The sequence below is a fragment of the Typopeltis vanoorti genome, chromosome 23 (assembly GCF_054136105.1).
Source record: "Typopeltis vanoorti isolate ZY-2024b chromosome 23, IOZ_Tvanoo_1.0, whole genome shotgun sequence".
Taxonomy (NCBI): domain Eukaryota; kingdom Metazoa; phylum Arthropoda; class Arachnida; order Uropygi; family Thelyphonidae; genus Typopeltis; species Typopeltis vanoorti.
Window position 1 is genome coordinate 68,278,982 of NC_143571.1, and position 21,229 is coordinate 68,300,210.

Consider the following 21,229-nt stretch of genomic DNA (forward strand, 5'->3'; position numbering starts at 1 on the left):
AGGTTCAAGTAAGTAGGGTGACCAGCATGGCAAGGAAGGCAAAATCAGATTATGAAAAGAATCTAGCCAAGCAGGCCAAAGAAAATCAATCCCCAAGAGTTCTTTTTCATCATGTGGCAAGTAAGAGGAAGAATGACTGTGGAAGATTAACCTTAATGAGTGATGATGGTCATGAGGAGACGATAAAATAGTTGAGTTACTGAGTGACCACATTGCAAGGGTATATCATCCTAGTGTTGGATTCTGATTGTGTAGAGATTAGAGTAATTATTATTTGCTTCAGAATCCAACATGATCTTTCATCACAAAGGCTATACTTGTAAATAATATTTAATGTAAACAACTTATTTTACAATTTAATATTCATATAACTACCTTAATTTTGTCTAATATTTAATTATTTAATCAAAGATATATGTATTAATAATGAAAAGACTGTATTAAATATTAATAACTTATTTTATTTATTGTTATGTCAATATTATAGGAATTTGTATCTGATAAATTAACTGCACATTAATTGAAATATAAATATTCTTTATTTATTCCTGTTTGTGAAAGTTTAACGTTATGCAATAGCTCAATTTTATTATATTTTGTTTTGCTGTCATGGAAACGTATGTAAGTGAGCGAGCACGTTTTGGAACACCACGTGAGGTTTATTGAAAAGAGTTTTAGAAAGAAATGACGTGAGCAATTTAGGGGGAAAAACTCGTATATAAGTGACGAACGCTGGAATTATTAATTAATTACAGCATTAGAGATTTATTAGAGAGAGAGAGAGAAGGATTGGCATTAAGTTGGAATCGGGCATTCGGCAACCACAGTGCGATAATAGCGAGTCGGCAAGTCACTCAAGCAACTAAATAAAGTCTACAAGTTGAGAAGCAGTTAGCTAATAAGTTTCTGAATAACAAATAAAGCAACGGAAGATAGCTGAGTGACTACTGAATGACTAGCGATATTTTAGTTGAGATTTATTTTCAGGGCCGACCTTTCAAGGACACACTGAAACGTGAGGCATAGTAAGAAGTAACTAGAGAATAAATAGAGGCAACAGGGTTGTGTTTAATGATAGCGGTGTTTAGAATTATAGTGCCTAAAGAATTAATTGAATGCCAGAGGAATGAACAACTGTGCATATAATACCTAAAGTTAAAAATTATTATGTTGCCTTATTTCATGAGAGATCAGAATTACTTTATGCAACAACGTTTGTTTATGTGTATTGTGACCGATGATTAATTCAGTTATTGCTTAGAAGATTTATCTTAACGAGTGCAGTTTACTGTTTAAAGCGTTCACAGTTATAAAGTGTTTACAGTTATAAAAAGTGTATATGTGTATAAGTAGATGAAGATAATCGGTAAGATTATTCCAACCATTATAATTCTATACAGAGAAGTGAGTGTGTTTCATCCTAGAATTTCCTTATGTTAACAGTAACTATCGTGAAGATTAACTGAAGTGAAAATTTAAAGCTGTTTGCTTGTAAAGTAGTGTTACTGCAATTTTATTGTATTTTGGAACTTAAGGAACTGTGAGAAGATGTATTACAGATAACAGAATTACCATTGTCTGAGTTTGCATGACTTTATTATCAGAAAGGCTGAAGTGTTTATAATAACTTATTTAGTATTTTGATCTTAAGTGTATAATTTGTGATTTTAAAATTAAATGTTTGTTTTTGTTAATCAAAAGTTGTATTTTGCCTGAATCTCTTTTACTGCACCATTCATAAAATATTCGAACCAAAGTGGGAGTGATAAATAAGTTAAATACACTCGGCCAGTATATATAATATTAACACCTGAAAGGAGAGATAGTCGTGAGTTGGTTTATCTTCAATTCTTGAACTAATTCAGATATAAAGTGGCGCAGTCTTTAAATATAAATTTTCTTTATATTTGAATTAGAAATAAACTTACAACGTATCAATTAGTTAAGAACATCATAATAGTAATCATGTCGGATCCAAAGTAAGGCTTGACAAGAAGTAGGATCCAACACTAGTGAGGTTACTGCTTCAATCTATGTAAAAGACACTAATGTGGAAACAGAGGTGGATGAATTGGAGATTCTTACGATATTGCAGAATCTCAATGTAAATACAACTGTGGGATTAGATGGTATATCAGATAGGGTTTTGCAAGAATGTGCAAGGGAACTGGCAATGCCTTTGACTAGGCTCTTTAAGACTCACTCTGGCAGAGTTCCAATGGTGTGGAAAGAAGGCAAGATAATTATTCCCTTGCATAAGAATATTTCTATGACTGCAGTAGCAAATTATGCATCAATCAGTATCTCAGGCATGATGCTAAAAGTACTAGAAAAATTGGTCAAAAAAGAGAATTCAAGAATGAGTAGATAAAAATATGATACTGTATTATATGACAGTCAGTCATGCCTTAGTAATTTACTATCTTTTTATAATAGAGTAACAGCTGAGTTGGATAAAGGAGATGAATTCACGATGATTTTGCTGGATTTTTCAAAGCATTTGACAGAATCTACATGGAACTCTGTTATGGAGATTAGAACAAATGGGGATGGACATGACACTGGTTAAGTGGATAAGAGGATGGCTGTTGGACAGGTATCAAAAAGTGGTCTACGAAGGGGCAAAAGTTAGGCAAAAACAGGTGACTAGTGGTGTGCTGCAAGGTTCAGAGCTGGGATCATCCTGTTTAATTTGTATTTAAATGATATAGGAAATAACCTGAAAGGAAATATTCAGTTGTTTGCTGATGATGCAAAATTAGGTAGAGTAACAGTTAATCAAGGTGTTGTGGAGAGCTTGCAGGATGATTTAAATAGGCTGTCAAGTATGGGTAAAAGATAATGCGTATCAGTTTAATGTGGAGAAATGTAAAGTTATGAATTTTAGGATAAATAGATTACAAACCATGTATCACACTGATGGCACTGTATTCCAGGAAATAGATGAAGTTAGAGATTTAGGGCTGGTGGTAGATAGAGAGTTAAAGCTTAAAGAACATATTGTTAACGAAGCCCATAAGATAACTTGGCTATGAACAACATATTAACAACAATTCGAGATAAGGAAATTGTTATTCCTCTTTATAAGGCCTCAATACGCCCACATATGGATTACTGTGCTCAAGTCTGGTCCCCTGGGTTTCTTGGAGATAAAGAATCAGTGGAGAGGATTCAGAGTGAGCGGTCTGTGGAATGTTCCCTATGAGGATAGACTGAGAGTGTGTGGATTGCAGAAGTTGGCTGATAGGAAAAAAAGAGGGGATGGGATAGAATCATTTAAGCTGCTTACAGGGTTTTATAGGATAGATGCAAGGGAAATGTTTCAGCAACTGGCTAGAAAGACCAGAACAAGCAGTCATGCCTGGAAGTTGAATAAAGGTGTGGTTAGCAGGGGTGGAAGGACTAGATTTTTTGCTTGGAGAGTGATGAATGAGTGGCCAGAGTCAGTTGTGAGTGCTTTGTCTGTTAATGGATTCAAGGAGAAGTGTGATAGATTGTATGGATGGATTGGGTCTCCCACAATGAGTCTTTGGACTACCTGGAGGTGCCCATATAATAATAATAATAAAATAACAAAGAAGTTTCCAGAAGTGAAAAAGAGAACTTTAATATTAACTTTTATCATCTTTCCAAGGAAACAGAAGATAAACTAATATGTTAACAGAGACAGGAAAGAAGAAACATCTTACTCGCATGTTGTATAAAATCTTTTTTTTTTTTTTTATTTGTTTGTTTTTAAGAACATGTGTATAAGTTATTTCATTTCATTTCAATGACCAATGCTGAGAGAGGGAAAAAGAAACCATGCTTATTAAGTTTAGAGTTGGGTGATTTTCTGTTCTCATCAAATGATGTGATTCTAAAAAAAAAATAATAAATAAAAAAAAAGAAATTTTTTTATGATGTTTGTTTTTTAATATTTGATGTAAAGTTTGTAGATCCTTTCCTTATAGATTTTTCCCTAAAGTTTTATTTGATAAGACACTTGTGCATAGCACTTGTGGGAGCAAACATTTTACATCCATGCAATACCAAAATTTACACTTTTATTTGCAAATGAAGATTTGAATTCTTCTCTCACTTAATATCTCTTTTTTTTTTTTTTTTTTTCAAGTTAACTCCTTATAAAAATTTTCTGGATATGAATCTCTCTTTTATTAACTGAATAAAAAATTAGTAAACCACTTAGTAAACAGGACAAAAACAGTGCAGTCACTGACAGAATTTACCAAAATTTACACTTTTATTTGCAAATGAAGATTTGAATTCTTCTCTCACTTAATATCTCTTTTTTTTTTTTTTTTCAAGTTAACTCCTTATAAAAATTTTCTGGATATGAATCTCTCTTTTATTAACTGAATAAAAAATTAGTAAACCACTTAGTAAACAGGACAAAAACAGTGCAGTCACTGACAGAATTTACCAAAATTTACACTTTTATTTGCAAATGAAGATTTGAATTCTTCTCTCACTTAATATCTCTTTTTTTTTTTTTTTTCAAGTTAACTCCTTATAAAAATTTTCTGGATATGAATCTCTCTTTTATTAACTGAATAAAAAATTAGTAAACCGCTTAGTACACAGGACAAAAACAGTGCAGCCACTGACAGAATCAGTTATAACTCAAGTTTTAATTATGCATTAAGCAAGTAAAAAGGACTTACCTGAAAAAAAAAATAAGACACCCCCCCCCCTACCTTTTGTTATGGCCATTGATCAGGAGTAGCGCATGTAGTGAGGAATGATGAATTCTCTAAGCATATTAATCTACCACATACTCTCTGGAGAATGTGATGAAATGTTAGGAAATCAACTAAATAAATTTATATAGAAGGAGAGAAGTTAGTCGAAACATTAAACTAACTGTTCAAGACTAAATTCAGTGTTCAAACCAATTTTATCTTATGGAGCTGAGAGCTATGTTAGAAATGAAGTATTTCATCAAAGATTGGAGACCACAGATATGAGTTCTAAGAATAATCTTATGGAACTAGGCAGATGGCACCAATAGAAGAATCATATAAAAAATTAGGATATTAAGAAGCTACTTAACTTTGTTAGCATTCAGGAATGTGTGAGCAGATCTAATCTCGGGGTATGGTCATTTAAACAGAACTGGAGAGGAAAGATTAGCAAAACAGGTATTTGTTGCCAGGATAATAGAAAAAAGATTAAGAGGAAGACTAAGATCTATACTCTTTTCAGGTTATGCTGGAAGTAGCAGAATAAGCTACATTTCTGGCTTTTCTTACTTAGTATTATAGGCTTATGCTGCATAAAATAGTTGCTTAAATTTTTTACATTATCACATCATGTGGTACTTTGTATATAATTATTTTACTACTTCATTAGTTGCTGATGCTAGAATTATATGTTTCATACCATTAAATGTTATGGGGAACTTATTTTTTGAAAATACAATTATCTATCACATGGTTTTCAGTGACTGCCAACTTTACCCTAAAAATGGCAGAGATGACTGGTTGTGTTGGCTCTTGAATTCCCACTTGTGGTAGTCCTAAATTAGTAACGAATCCTAAAGGCAAACCTCTAAGAAGCACATAATACTAAATGTTCATGCTGGTTTACGGATGAAAAATCCTGATGAAACAGTGGGCAATATCATGATGCAAACAGCGGAACTGACAGATGTAAACAAGACGGCAGTATACCGCATGAAGAAGGAACTGACCATGACGGGACAAGTGTGTACTCCAGGGAAGAAAAGGCCTAGCGCCATAGGACTATGCACATGCTCAGTGAAATACGATAACTTTATGCTGTCAGCAATTCATCAGAAAGTGCACGATTTCTTCCAAAAGAACAAAATTACGATATTATATAAAGTAATGACTGCTGTAAACAATGATGAAGGTCTCCCTCACATTTCAGTAACAACAACTTATCGGTTGTTAAAGGACCTTGGTTTTGTTCACCACAAGAAAACAATCATCGGCATTACTTGAAAAGGGAAAATATAATTTTATGGTGTCGCCAGTATTTGTATTCTATCAGAAAATATCAACGCAAGGGACAAAAAATTTATTATACAGACAAAACCTGGGTGAATGTCAGCCACACCTGCACTAAAGTTTTCCAGGATACGACAGTAAAAAGTGCTCGTCAAGCATTTTTGTTGGGCTTAATGACAGGCCTGAAAGCACCGAGTGGAAAGGGGTCTCATATAATCATAACGCACGCTGGCAGTGAAGACAGATTTGTATCAGGGGCCCCTTGAAATTTTACGAGAGCAGAAATCACAAGGAGATTATCATAAGGAAATAGATGGAAAGCACTATGAATATTGGTTCACGAACGTTTTTGCCAAATGTTGAGCCTAACAGCATTATTGTATGGACAATGCACCTTACAATTCTGTCTGACTGGAAAATGTGCCATCTCGGGTTACACACATTCAGAAGTGGCTGAAGGAAAAAGGAATCAGTTTTACTTCTGATATGGTGAAAACAGAACTACTGAACTTGGTGGCAAATGTCAAGAGTCAGTTTCAAAAATATCGCATTGACAGTGGCAAATAGAAAAGACACAGTTATTCGCCTTCTGCCATACCATCGTGAACTGAACCCCACAGAACTCATCTGGGAACAAATTAAGGGGCATGTTGCAGCTAAAAATACAACTTTCAAAATTTTAGATGTTGAAAGACTGGTCATGGAAGGATTTCAAACAATTACTGAGTGCACATGGAAAAGTTGCATAACTTATGTTATTGAAGAAGAAGAAAAATTCTGGGCCCTTGATGGAACGATAGATGAGGTGGCGTAAAACATGTTTCACAGTAGATGACAGTTCTGAATCTTTATTTAGTGAAGATGCACAATCTGATGATACTATCCAGAGCCTGAGTGGTGTTGAGGTGCTTCCTCATTAAATTAATGAAGGGATAAGAGTGTTTATGTATATATTATTGTAATAAAATGTGTCATGTTCGGAAATTAGCATTGTAATGAGTGAAGTTCACTTAATAACGTGAATAATCACTGCTTATCTTAAGCCAGTTTATAAAAAACTATATGGCATCTACTTTGTTACAGCCCTATCAGTTAATTCCAAAGTCACAACACAGTTGTATAGAGTCATCTTGGCCATGGAATTTCATATTAGCAATTATAATGTAATGTTATACATAGAATGGTGTGATTCTGGCAATGACAGCTTTTAGGGGATTTTCTATGTATGTGCTCAGTTACAAACGTGATGCGCTTCACTGTTGCCATAGTAACAGCAAACTAACATCCCACCACCTTCGGAAGCGGTACGGCCTGTAGTATGTTTCTTTACTTCCAAGATAACCTGAAAGAGAGTATAGGTAGATTGACACAGTATGAAGTGCCTTTGAGAATAGAAATATAACATCTGACAATATTGGACTCCTGAAAGGTGAGAAATTAATCTGGAGGAAAATTGTTAATAGGAAGTTAGTAATGACATAAAATTCTCACAACCTATGGGGGGGGGTCAGTATTATAATCTTCTGTGCCTAGGGAGGGGGGGTTTACAGGTTAGGAATTTGATGATGTCTCTGAAAACTGGGTTAGAAATTAAAACGCATCTTGACCAGAAACTATAGGATAGAACCATATCAAAAATGAAGATATTAGGAAATTTATAGTGATATCAATGAAGAATGATTAAATGAAGCTAAAAAATCTCATTTTGTTAAATTTCTTTAACACAACTGGGCAGAAAGGTGCAAAAGTGGTGTCTAAGAGTATGATGATAGGAAAAAGATCATTAGGGTGATCAAATTCTATATGAATTGATATAGTTAAGTTAGTAGTGCCATAGATCAGGGTTTCTTAAACTTTTTCCACTTGTGATCCCTTTTCGCCCAAAAAATTTTTATGCGACCCTGGGTATATAGGTATATAAAAGTATATAAAATAGGTATACAAATCAAACATTTACTGATAATAAATCATAAAAAAAAAATTTATTATAAAACAATTCTTTGGTATACATATAATTTTACTATTTATTAAAGATGAAAGCAAATTTGCAGACTAATAAGATGGATGTGCTTGTTTATTTTTGCATAAAGAATTAAATCTTGGCTGAATATTTGATACTGCAGGGTGTAGAGATTCTTCAACGTTTTTCAGAGTTGATTGATATTTTGATTTTATAATCGTCAATGCTGAGAATGCCACTTCGCATAAATACATGGTACAAACCTGCAGAAGTATGATAGAAGCAATTTCAGAAACTGTTGGAAATTCTGTCCTAATCCCAAGCCAAAATTCATTTAATGATTTCTTAGGAAACTCAAGTTTTAAACCTGTGTCGCTTGATAACTTGGCAAATTCTTCTTGAACTTTTAATGGCAGATGACTGACGCTTTTGATTTCAATTGAGTATGGTTTATGAACCCAACTTAGTTTTTTAGAATCAAAATTTGAAGGGAAGTATTTCTGAAACTGTGTCTCCATGCACTTCAGATGATCAATTATAACTCTTACAAGTAAATCATTGGGAAGGTTATTTTCAACGGTAGCTGTAAACATTTCTAAAGAACCATTTTCCACCCTATTCTTCCATATGCTAACTTTTTTAGTAGTAAAACTTTCAATTTTATGTTTTAACATAAATATATTATAATTTTTTCCTTGAAACGACATGTTTAAATCATTGAGTTTTTTGAAAAATATCCGACAAATAACAGTTTTGAAAGACAAGTCATTATGAAAAAAATTAACAAAATCGAATTTCTGCTCAGTTAAAAATATAACAACTTGATCTTTCAATTTCAGTAATCTGTTTAAACTTCGCCCCCTTACCTCTGCATGTAGTAATAAGCTTTTGTAATCAGAGTCTACGTCTTTGCAAAAGGTTTGAAAACAAATGCCTGTTAAGGGCATGGCTTTTAATAAAGTTAATGATTTTGATAGTATCACGAAGCACAACATCTAAATCTGGATTTTTTTTTAGCTATGCGTGCCCTCCCAATGGATCATGCAGCGGGTAAAAGGAATTTGTTCGTTGCCACCAGCTTTAAGTTTTGCTACAAATCCAACATTCTCGCCCATCATTGCTCCAGCACTGCCTGTACAGACTCCAAAGCAATTTAATTAAAAGAAAATTAATTAAAATTACCGTATTTGCTGGCATATAAGATGCACTTTTTTTCTTTGAAAAAAAGTTCTGAAAAACAGGGTGCGTCTAATATGCCAATACCATCATCATCAAATTCCTATCATGTACCATCAAGGGGTGTACAGGATATGATAGTACAACATGAAAAAAATTACATTATTACTAACTTTCTATCTACAATTTTCCTCCAAATCAGTCTGTTACTTGTCAAGACTCCATTATCAGATCTTATATTTCTATCGTCTAAGGCACTTTGTACCGTATCAATCCACCTATATCTTGGTCTTCTTCTGGGTCATTTTGCTGCCAACTTGGCAGAGAACACTTGTTTTGCTAATCTTTCTTCGCCCATACTCAGTTTTTTATTACTTTCATTTCTGGAAATTTTCTCTGAGTTACAGGATTTCTTTCTTGCAGTGTGTGTGTGTGTGTGTGTGTGTGTGTGTGTGTGTGTGTGTGTGAGAGAGCATTCCAGTTATGTAGAGTTCAGTGGATGCACATGCACCGTCATTGATGATCACAGCTGCGTTCCTGTTCATTTAAAATTTCCAATTATTGTTGTGGTTGTTGTGAACGGTGATAAATTTCTGCCGTTAAATTTTCTCTAAATTTCTTGGCAAATTATGGCTGAAAAATGCCGGCATTGCTACAATATTGCATACAAGCTACATGGGATTGCGTATGCTACAGAACATGGAAATATGGCTTCAGAGAGGCATTTCGGGCAACCCCCCCCAACTAAGAAAATGATAAGAACTTGGCGGAATCAGGAAGAGGATCTAAAAAATCTTTTTTTCCTAAAAAATGTGTACAAAAAAGGGGGTGCGTCTTACACTCCACAAATATGGTAATTAATTTTCTATGTATACCTTCATTTGTGAAAAATTCATTGACTTTCAATGAATTTTTCACAAAGATATATCTTCCCCCTCTTGTGTGCCTTTCCAAAGAAGGGCGACAAAACAATAATTCCTCATATATGCTTCCTTCACAAACATATCTTACATAAAGTAAGAATTGTGCCATGTTAGAAATATCAGTTGTTTCATCTAACTGAACTGCAAAGTTAGGGGTGCCCTTAAGCCTGGTAATAAGCTCATTACTGGAAATGGTCTCAATACTAATTTCAGAAATTCTTTTGGAAATAGTATCATTTGATAAAGGAATTTTACAAATTTCATCTCCATATTTTTTCCCTTCAACTATTTATGACATTTTAATAGCAGTAGGTAACACGAGATCTTCTCCTATCACATAGGACTTTTTAGTTTTGGAAATTAAATAAGAAGTTTCGTAAGATACAAGTAAATACTTTTTGTTAACAGTAACAAATTTCTCAAAACATTGCTTTTCTTTATTTGAAGATTTTAAAAGTAGTTCAAAATATTCCTTTGGTTTATTGCAGTAAGCTGTGCTTGGCATTACGATGTCATTTTAGTTTGGCTGGTTTCATGCTCTCCGCAGCCAAAACTTCATTACAAATTAAGCAAAGAGGATTTTCCATACCATCATGATTATTAAAAGTAAATCTATATTGCAAAAATGATTTGACATATTTTCTTTTCTTGTCAGTTTAGGTGTACTACAACCTGGTAGTACACTCTGCCACATTGTCATCAGTATTTTTACTTCTGTCTAAATTTAGCCACTTACCCATAACCGGAACATATTTTTTTCGGTTATGATGGTATGAATGATAGTAGGAAAATATTAAGTCTTTATTTTCCGTAATTAAACTATTATGTTTCTGTAATAGCAGAAAACTTGTATGTACAGTAAAAACACTGCAATTCATAACATACAATAGTCTTGAATCTGAGCCAAGATGTTTCTGACAGCGTTTGTTGGTGTTGCATGGTGTGACGGTATGTGCAGTGCAAAGTGCACATGTCGTGTGTTTGGAATCAAGGCTGCAGTAAAGTCGCATGATGCAACATGGATGAATGCTGCCAGTAACACCTTGGATTCATTACGCGTTTGATTTTGAATTAATTTTTAGTCATTGTGCATTCGGAAACCTTTTACTGTTGCCACATTTTTCGCAACCCCCAGTTGAACGACCCCAACGGGATTGCAACCCACAGTTTAAGAAGCTTTGCTTTAGATAACTGAAATGCAAAAATTAACAATAGTGTGGAAGTGACAATTTGATTGCATTAGGTTATGGCATCATGTATACCCACCATTCAGGTACATAATGGGAAATAATTTATTTCCCATTCAACACTTCATCCACAGCAGCTGATTAAAAGAAATGTAGCAATGAAAAATAATGTATCTATGTTCAGTGACACATCATGCAGAAAAATCCCAACAATTTAAATGCAACACCATCTTTGTTAGCTTGAACAGTTGTTATTGAACAAACAAACAAAAAAGTTTGTTATGTAACATTTTTTAAGATAAATAGTACTTTTGTCTTAAAGAAACATGTTCAGAAGTAGTTTTATAAGTTTCTCTCTAAAATCATATGCGATTTCACTACAGAATAAAGAATATAAAGTTTTGTAAAGAAACATTGTAAAGTAAGTGTGAGAGGATAAAAATTACCACCAAGTAAAAATGATCAATGTGTGATAATTTTTACCTTGTGAAACCTCAAAAATTAACTAAGATTTACCACACAGATCCCCTCTGCATATTCACAGTTGAAGTTAAGGTATTGGACCGAGTTATTTTGCTAAGAATGCTTTATAATATTTCAGTATACAGTATGATAAAGTATATAGAAGAAACATTATGAAATATAAGATATTAAAAATATCTCTGAAATAAAAGTATTGGAATGACTGAAGGCACTCTCATGATAAAAGATACAAGAAAAACTTTTCAAGACATCCATATCATAAAATAATCACAGCTCAATTATAAGAATAACTATACTTAAATAATGATACTACCTTTTCTCCGCTAGAATAAAAGAAATATTTCAGTTTCACTATATTGCAGTGATCCAATTTTCTCATTATCTGTAGTTCTCGATTCTAGAAAAAAAAAAGAAAATGAAATTGCTTTTCAAATAAATACAGTATTCAGTATGAGATTAATGCAAATGAGAGGAAGAATAATCTGTACTTCTTGAAAGAACAATATGGAAAACAAAATTAAAGATCGTTATACTATATACCTGATGAGACAAAAGCGTTTTCTCATAATCAGTGAGTATAACAAAGCAAATTATTAGTTACACATTCTTGCTTAAATCTAATGACCAAATGTTGTGACACCTATAAGTGCCACTCATCTACTTATTCAAGCCAACAGAAAAAATGTTTCGCTGTTTCCCACCTTGTACACAGGAATGTAGGTTAGTGTACTCTTACAATTAATATTCAAACACCTTCAGCATATTTCAGAATGAAACATACTTATATGTATGAGAATAAAAATAAGAGATGAAGGTGTTTGAAGAACACCTAAGCCTAAATGAGTATTTAGGCTTAGGTGCTGGTTTACATTCATGTTGCAATGGAGCTTGATGGAGGAAACCAAGTTCCATTGCAGTTTGTAATTGCTGCAATGGAGCTTGATGGTTTCCTCCATCTGATTCTGTGTAAAGTATCCAAGGCACGGTCTGCTAGACCTGATTGATCATAGTTGTAGTGGCAGATGTATTTTTTATGTTCTTCTAGGTGGATGTTAACAGATCTACCACTATGACCATGATATGATAATTTATAAGAACAAGGAACCTTGTAAACACCTGGAATAGAGAGGGGAAGAAGTGGATCCTTAGGGGAGCAGAGAAGGAAAGTCAGCTTCAGCAAAGATTATATTTCTTGAAAGTTCTGGCTATTTTTTTATTTTTATTTTTTTGAAATTTCCCAGATAGAGAAATAGTAATGGCATTACTGTAGTCTTTATGTTGAGAGAGATGTGAGGTGACAGATAATTTGTAGAATTTTTTGGCATTGTAACCATTGGACAGGAAGGTTTGGCAAATAAAGGCAAGTTCTGCTATAAGGGAAACTAGTGTGGAACAGAAGTTGAAGGCTCTGTTGAAAAGGGTTTTGATGACACCAGTGGCGGACGGTGAAAATTTTACGTGGGGGTGCTGCATATATAAAAAAACTTTTTTTTTTCCTAATCAGTAACGAATTTATTAATAAATAAATTTACATATTAAAAAATGCTTTATTAAAAATATTTCATCCTCGCCACGAACAAACACCAAAAATAAAAGTTTCGTATCAATAGCAATGACAAGTGCAAACGAATATCACGTTAGATCGCAGTGCATTCGTTTCGTGTAACGATAATTGAAAAAATATAATTCTTTTCATATTTTCAACAGTGACACTCGTCATAATTCAGCCTTCTACCTATAATAAATAAATAATTATATGTTATTTTAACAAAATAAAATAAGATTTACAAAAAATAATTCACCACGCACACACACCAATAATAAACGTTTCATATCTCACAGAAATAAGGTGTGTAAGAATACTAAAGATACACTGCCGTTTGAGCAAACGAATATCGGCATTAGATCGCAGTGCATTTGTTTCATAATCTAAAGCATTAATCGAACAATTCCAATTATTAACTATCAAATCAGTGTTAAAACATAAGCTGTAACCTTTAACATGTTGTATTGCATTTATATAATATTGTAAGCATTGTTATTATTTATAAACACAAACAAAATTTAATTTTTCATTTTTTCCTTGGGGGTACTGCAGTGTCGCAGTGCTTATGTACAGGTCGCCACTGGATGACACCATATTATTGCGAAAGAAAATGAGGAAGGGTACCATTGACAGGTGTGCGATTAGAAAAAGAAGTCAAGCTGCTTGTTTTTAACTCCCAATAGTGAACTGGATTCTGAGGAAAGAGTCTAATGTGTCTGAGCCATGTTGCCAAATAGAAAACACATCATCAATATATCTCAACAAATAGAAGGTTTGAGAATGGTAGTATCAACAGCATTTTTTTCAAAATGCTCCATAGAGAAATTAGACAGAGGTGGTGAGAGCCTATGAAAGTGCCTTCTATCTGTTCATGTATGGTGTCCTTCCAGGAGAAGTAACCAGTATGGATAGCAAAATTAAAAAGATCAAAAATGTCGGGGGGGGGGGGATTTTTAAGTATATTAAGTGTCAGAAAGAGGGATATTTGTAAATAAGGAGGCAACATGAAAACTCATCATGATATCATTATTGTTTAAAACTACATTGTAGATTAAAGCTTTGAAGTGAAGAATTTTTTATATAACAAGTATGGCCAATAAGTGGAATTAAAGATTTTGTTAACTCTTTAAAGGAGGGAGAGTCTGTAGCATCTACTATAACGGAGAGGGTAGTTAAGTTTATGAGTTTTTGTAATCTGTATATCTGGGGCAGGGACTAAAAGGTTTAAGTTTTTCAACAATTTCAGGAGACCAAGATGTGACATCTTTTAGAAGCCTTTTTAATGTTTTTTTGAAGAAACAAAAAATGTATAAACTTTATTATGATCCCACTAAATTTTTATGAAACTTAGTGGGATCATAATAAAGCAGTTTATAAGCAGTGAAGTATCTGAGTAAAACATTCATTTTTCTATTATAACCACTGGAATTGAGGATAAAGGTAGCATCACGTGTTTGTCTTTGCAAAGTTTATGTAAAAGATTGATATGGCTGTTGGAGAGATTTCTTCTTGGCAATGACGTTTGCAATAAGATATTAGTTATGCTGAGCCTGATGTTGGCAGGTAAGTTTTACATGCCACGCTCTACTACAAAATTGTGATTAAGCTAAGCATACTAATGGCTGTTTTGTCAAGTCTTTTTTATGATAGGTTGATGGCAACTTGTAGTGGACGAGTTTGCACATTCCACCAAGGAAGTTTGCCTACCAAGGAGAGATGTATTTTACATCTTAAGGAACTTTAATGCAAAAAGTTGGAAAGAGTATGAGAGTTAGGCCTGAGTGTGGCATGTCTGCGTTAATGTAACATCTGTGGTGAAAAACTGTTGGAATTTGCCCTTGCTAATAGATTAATTATTACAAATAGCTGTTTCTAGAAACACCCCCGACAGACCTATACTTGGACATTTACCATTGAGAGGTCATGCCACCAGATTGATTACATCCTGGCTCTGCAACAGCGGAAGACTAGCATCTCTGATGTGAATACTTGTTCTGTGCTGTGATCTAAAGCACAAGTTTAAGCCCAAAATGAATGTCATCAAAGACAAGAATGAAGCAGTGCTAACAGAAGAACTGGAAATCAAAAACAGATGAAAAGCTATGAGGAACTGTATAGCAAAGGATAAGGAAAATTTGGAGGAGTCCTATTACCAGGAAACTTTCAATTTGGAACCTCCTCCAGTTGGCATGAAGATAAACAGCTTAATGGCAATAAGGCCCTGGGTGCAGATGGAATCCTAGCAGAGTTAATTAAGTTAATTAAGAGTTAATTTCATAGATTGTTCAAAAGGATATGGGAGACAGGATCATGGACTAGAGACTGGAAGAAGTTGGTTTTCATACCACTACATAAGAAGGGAGATATGAAGTATTGCAAGAACTATAGAACTATTAGTTTAATCTCTCATGCAAGCAAAATTTTATTAGAGATCATTCTAAACAGGAATGAGGCAAAAGTTGATGCAGAGATGCCTGAGGAACAAGCAGGCTTTAAGACAGGTAAGGGTACCAGAGATCAGATCCTTCAGGTACAAACTTTGTTTTCTTACACTTGGATAAAGGATTAAACTAAATATATAATTTATAGTCTAACCAAATGAAAAAGTTTCCAACATCTTTCTCTAATCCAGAGTAATTTAATAATAAGGTGTGATACCTTTTAGCAACTTGTATAGATAAATATGACTTCTCCTTTACTTCCACCTTGGTATCACCACCTCTGGGTCTGGCTCCCACTGATGAGACCTCAATAAAGGTCGAAACCGGTCTGGGTAGTGGCCCTTCCCTTAATGCATAGCATTATACATGTCTGCAAGGAAATGTGCTTTGCATTACAGGAGATACTAAGGCAAGTGATGAGAACTTATACCACCTTTACCATGAGTTGCCCCAGTCCTGAAGATACTTCAGGTGCAAACTTTGTTTGCTTACACTTGGATAAAGTGTAAAAAAACTAAATATATAATTTATAAAAAAGAAAAAAATCAATTTATAAAAAAATTGATATTCCATAATACTTTAATGCATCTGCCAAAAGAATAGTTTCCTGTCCAGTCAAACACTTCTTCCACTAACCTTTCCTCTCACATTCTGTTTAAGTGATCATATGCCTTAGATTAGTTCTTTTCACACATTTATAAATGCTAACAATGTCAGTTTCCTTCCTGATATCCTCAATTTTTTTTTTTTTTTTTTTTTTTATAAAATTCTGCCATTGATAATATATAACAGGCTTGAACAATGTCCTAAATAACCAGTTTAGCATTTTGACCAATTTCTCTCTTATTCTATAAAAATGTATTCAGTCCACTTAATACCAATACCAGCTTTGCTAATTCTGTTGTTTATTTTGTCATCTTCACTAAAATCTGTGCCTAAGGAGCTGAAATATTATACCTGTTCTATATTTTCTCCATTCAGAAGCAACTGATGTAGAAATATTGAAAACTGATGTTTTCAATATTTCATGTTTGTTTATATTTTGATGTCTGTTCCTAATGTCACTTTCCTTCATGATGCAATCCACATAAATGATGAATAGCAGTTTCTTCAATTAACATGAAAAGACACAAGGGATAAGTAACACTATTTAAAGCCATCTATTTCAGCATAATTATTACAGGCCATTATCAGCAGAGACATTAGACAATTACAAAATGGAATGCAAACAATGGAATGGTTTGAAAAAGTAAAAGCTGTGTGATGTCATACATAATGCAATGCAATGGTATAACTGAGGAAATATTGCAATATTGATAATTCATTAGCAATTAAAAAATAAAACTTGATGTGTGATTTAAATAACTTTCCCATACCATAGATAGAGAGGCAGTCATTCTAATTTAAGTTTTGATGGTGAAGTAAGGCTTCAGCACTTTCTTTAAACAAATGTTCAAATTTATACCAACATCAATGAAGTAAACATCTTTCAGACCATAGGATGTTGTTGTCTGTATCTAATCCGTGTTGTGCCTAGTCAGTTTTTTCAGATTTACTGTTGCTAATGTAAGATTAGGGTTCTTGTATTTTCTTTTCTACAGAGCATCAGTCTGTCCAAAGCAAGAACAATGGCAGTCACAAGGAACTTGGTAGACACCAGGGAGAGCTTGAGGAGATAGTTTATCTTTTGAAGATGGATTGATAATTTGTTAATAGAAAGAAAAGTTATTTCTTAAGAATTCTGGAAATGGGTTCTGAGATGACAGAAATGTAATGAATTGGAACTTGATGTACTGTTTCCTTATTGTTTGAGCTAGGATAATAGGAATTAAAAAGGCGCTGTGTGGTCCTTTCTGAGAAGCCACTGACCTTCATACATCATTTGATGTTTAAGAGTTCCTGCTGTAATAGTTGAGGTGTAGAACAAACATTATGAGCACATTTGCAATAAATTTGTATAATTTCAGTCTTCTGTAATGAACGGTGAACAAAGGAGTAGAATATTTAAAAAGAACAATCTGTTGTCTTTTTCCATATTAAATTAAATTTAGCTAATGGACAATGGAGTACAAGGCTCATTACAGGAATGTAAATGTGCATGTAAAGAGAAATTTAAAAAGAATAATTTTAATTAAATTAGAAATAAAATAAAAATTTAATTATAATATTTGCATAAAAATTGCATACATAGTATATTATATACAATTAACAGGTTATTTACATGAAATGAATATAAAAATTTGGCCTCACTCAAATGAAGAATTAGATTTTTATTTAAAATCAGCAACCTTTCCCTTGAATAAAATTTATATTAGAAAAAGAAAATAATTGAGCCCTTCCTTTCCTGGATTCGCTTGTAAAGATGGAAGTTGACAGTTCTCTCAGCATTTCTGTTTATAATGTTTATCCAGAAGATAGCTGAGTAAAAAGAAGTCCAGGAGGAATAGTACCCTTTGGATGCCTGGTTGGGTTGGAGACATTAGCTGCATGTGCACCCCAAAATCAGGAAGGTTGTCTCCATCCTACATCAACTCAAACCTCAAGATTCACTCCCTGAACATTGAGGGTCTCTCAAGATCCAAAGGCAAAGTCAGTGGAAAAAATATCCCAGAATAAGAACATTGATATTCTGTTGCTTCAAGAGACCCATATGTGCTGACACTGCCCAACAGACTCAAGATCCCTGGTCTCATTTTAGTGCCCCAGAGGTTCCATCCCGGCTATGATTTGGCAACTTACATGCACCCTGGTTGCCTGGTTTTCCCTTGCAGTCGTTTACGACTGTAGGTGACTTTGCAGACATTGCCAACAAAGTATTCCTGGTGAGATTTTTACAGGGTAGTTTACCACCCCAACCCCTCAATTTTATACAGGCTTGGGACTGGCATATGGCTGGGATGTATTCATGACTGTAATCCATGTGTTCATGGGGCTGGTTTGTGTCTTCTGGGGGATGAAAAACCAGTTTTTTTTGGGTGACCCCCCCACTTCCATATGAGATTGGGTAACTCATCTTTAGTTGAAAGAGTACGTGCACCCAGGCCTGCTTAATTTAACTCAGCCATTACCTGACCAGGATGGAATAAAGGTGGACAATCTTAAAATCTACAATGTCTACAAACCTTTATCTCAGCCATGGCCAAACCAGATGTTAAGTGTCCCCCCCCCCCATCCAGTTATCTAGACAGGAGATTTCAATTCCCACCACTCCATGCAAGACTACCAATCTGCTGACCTTAATGGAGAATAACTGGCCAACTGGATGGATGGGTGGATATTCATAACCTTCACCTGATCTATGACACCAAACAACCAGAAACCTTTCACTCTGCGAGATGAGGAAAGGCATATACTCTCAACTTATGCATAGTCTCTAGAGACACTGACAACCACCATCTACCAATAATTAGATCTATCCTTGGTAGCTTTCCAAACAGCCAACATCACCCTCTCCTTCTGGAGATCAGTTTATCTATTCCACTTAAGCTCCAATCCCTAGATGGAACCTTTGGAAAGCCAATTGGATGGAGTTTAGCAAAAAAATTGAACAAGCATTAATACCATCCCGACTGTGCCACAAAACTACTCCAGATTTGTCAAATTGGTAAAAACAGCAATCGTCCCTCATGGTTTCCGAACCCATTACACCATGCTGGAACAAAGTGCTTGAAGATTATGCTAGCTCTGCACAAGGAATCTGGTGATCCAGATTCCTTGTCCCAGGGAAATAGTGGCTATCACTCATGGAAAAATTTGACTTCTCTAAATCTAGCCAGATAAGCTGGTTCCTACTGAGAAAACTTGAAGCAGAACTTACATCAAAAAAATTTCCAGAAGTGACTCCAGACCATGTTGCATTTCACTTATTTCAACATCTAACATCAATCAAAAGCCTTCCAGAAAGGACATAAAACTACTCTGACAGCTTCAAGACCATCTTCAGACCTCTGTAGCCCAATCACAACAGCAGAAATCCAGGAATCCCTATCACTTACCGAGAATGGTGAGGAGGCCACTGGAGTCAATGGCCTCCTCCCTGAGTTCCTTAAACATCTTGGCCAGCATGGAAATGCATGGCTATCAGCCCTGTTCTTCGCCATCATCTCTACTGGAGAACTACCAACCCTGTGGCAAGAATCTATGATATTCTGGTTCTCAAGCCAGGGGAAAAACCCCAACTCCATTGGAAACTTTTGCCCAGTTGCCCTTCTATGTTCAACTTACTAGCTCATGGAAAGAATCATATTGAAAATGTGATTCCCAGGGGATCTCCCTGCTCATTGAGAAGGCTCTCCCCATAGAGCAAGTTGGCTTTAAGAAGCTGCTGTGATCAAGTCTTGGCTTTAAACAACTCAAATTGAGACCAGTTTCCAAAAGAAATTAAAATCAGATGCTGTCTTCATTGATTTGAAATCAGCTATGATACAGTCTGGATAAGAGGCTTGCTCTCAAAGCTCAGTTTCGTCATAAAATGCAAAACAACCTTACACTTATTAGAATCCATGCCATAAGCAGAAAAATTCTGATCCATATTGGAGGGAGGAAAAGCAGACCCATATTCCTTCAGAATGACATGCCCCAGGGGTCTCTTTTGGTATAACTCTTTTTAACATTTATATCTCGGACATTCCCTCGACAACAACAACAACAAACAAATATATGTATGCAGATGACATGCCGATACTCCACCAATCGTCTTCTTTCAATTCCTTGGAGGTTGCCCTGAACACAGATTTGGTGATTCAAGAAATATTTCGAGCAGTGGTATCTAAAGCAAAACCCTGCCAAAACAGTGTCTGCACCTTTCCATCTTAACAACAAGGAGGCAAACCACCAACTCAATCTAATTTTCTGTGGCCGCCCAGTCAAGCATGATCCTCACCAGCAATACCTGGGAGTGAACCTGGGTAGAAGTTTGTCTTACAAAATTCACATCTGCAAAAGTAAAAAACAAAATAAAAACAAGAAACAACATCTCGAGACTAAGTGGAACTAGCTGGGGTTGCAGAGACGAGGTACTTAGGATCTCAGGCCTGGCCTTTGTTTACTCTGCTGCAGAGTACTGCACACCACTCTGGGAAACAAGTGCTCACACAAACATCATTGACTACCAACTGAACATAACCATGTGCATGATTAGTGGGATCTGGAAATCCACCCCTCTGCCATAGCTACCCAGTGATTTCTAACACTTCTACAGTTCTTTAAGTGAAGGCTTCTTTCACCAAATATACAAAGAAAGAAGCCTGCACTTAAAGAACTGGAGAAAATTACAAATAACTCCCAACAACCTACCCACTCAGTCCTCATGAATCCCCCTAGATGAAGTCAAGGTCCCATTTTGGGACATAACCAGAGCCTTTTCTGGACCAGCACCCTCAACCTATGATGTGTGGAACCAACAATGGGCTATGAGCTTCCCAGAGCTCTCTTGTGAGAGCTCTTTGCTGGGAAGCAGTCGCTTCATCCTTCCTAGAAGGCTATGGACAACAATCAAGAGAATCAGGGCAGATGCAGCTATCTCCTGTATAAATGGATTAT

The 21,229-nt window shown here is 34.9% G+C and overlaps 1 protein-coding gene across 2 annotated transcripts in view; it reads right to left on the reverse strand.

Moving 5' to 3' along the window:
* Positions 1-21,229, reverse strand: part of sgg (glycogen synthase kinase 3 beta homolog shaggy) — a 259,101-nt gene that overhangs the window by 181,123 nt on the left and 56,749 nt on the right. For both annotated transcript variants that reach the window (XM_090413205.1, XM_090413206.1), the window contains exon 3: positions 12,015-12,098. In XM_090413205.1, the coding sequence (XP_090269331.1) occupies positions 12,015-12,098 (84 nt within the window). The remainder of the gene's footprint in view (positions 1-12,014; positions 12,099-21,229) is intronic.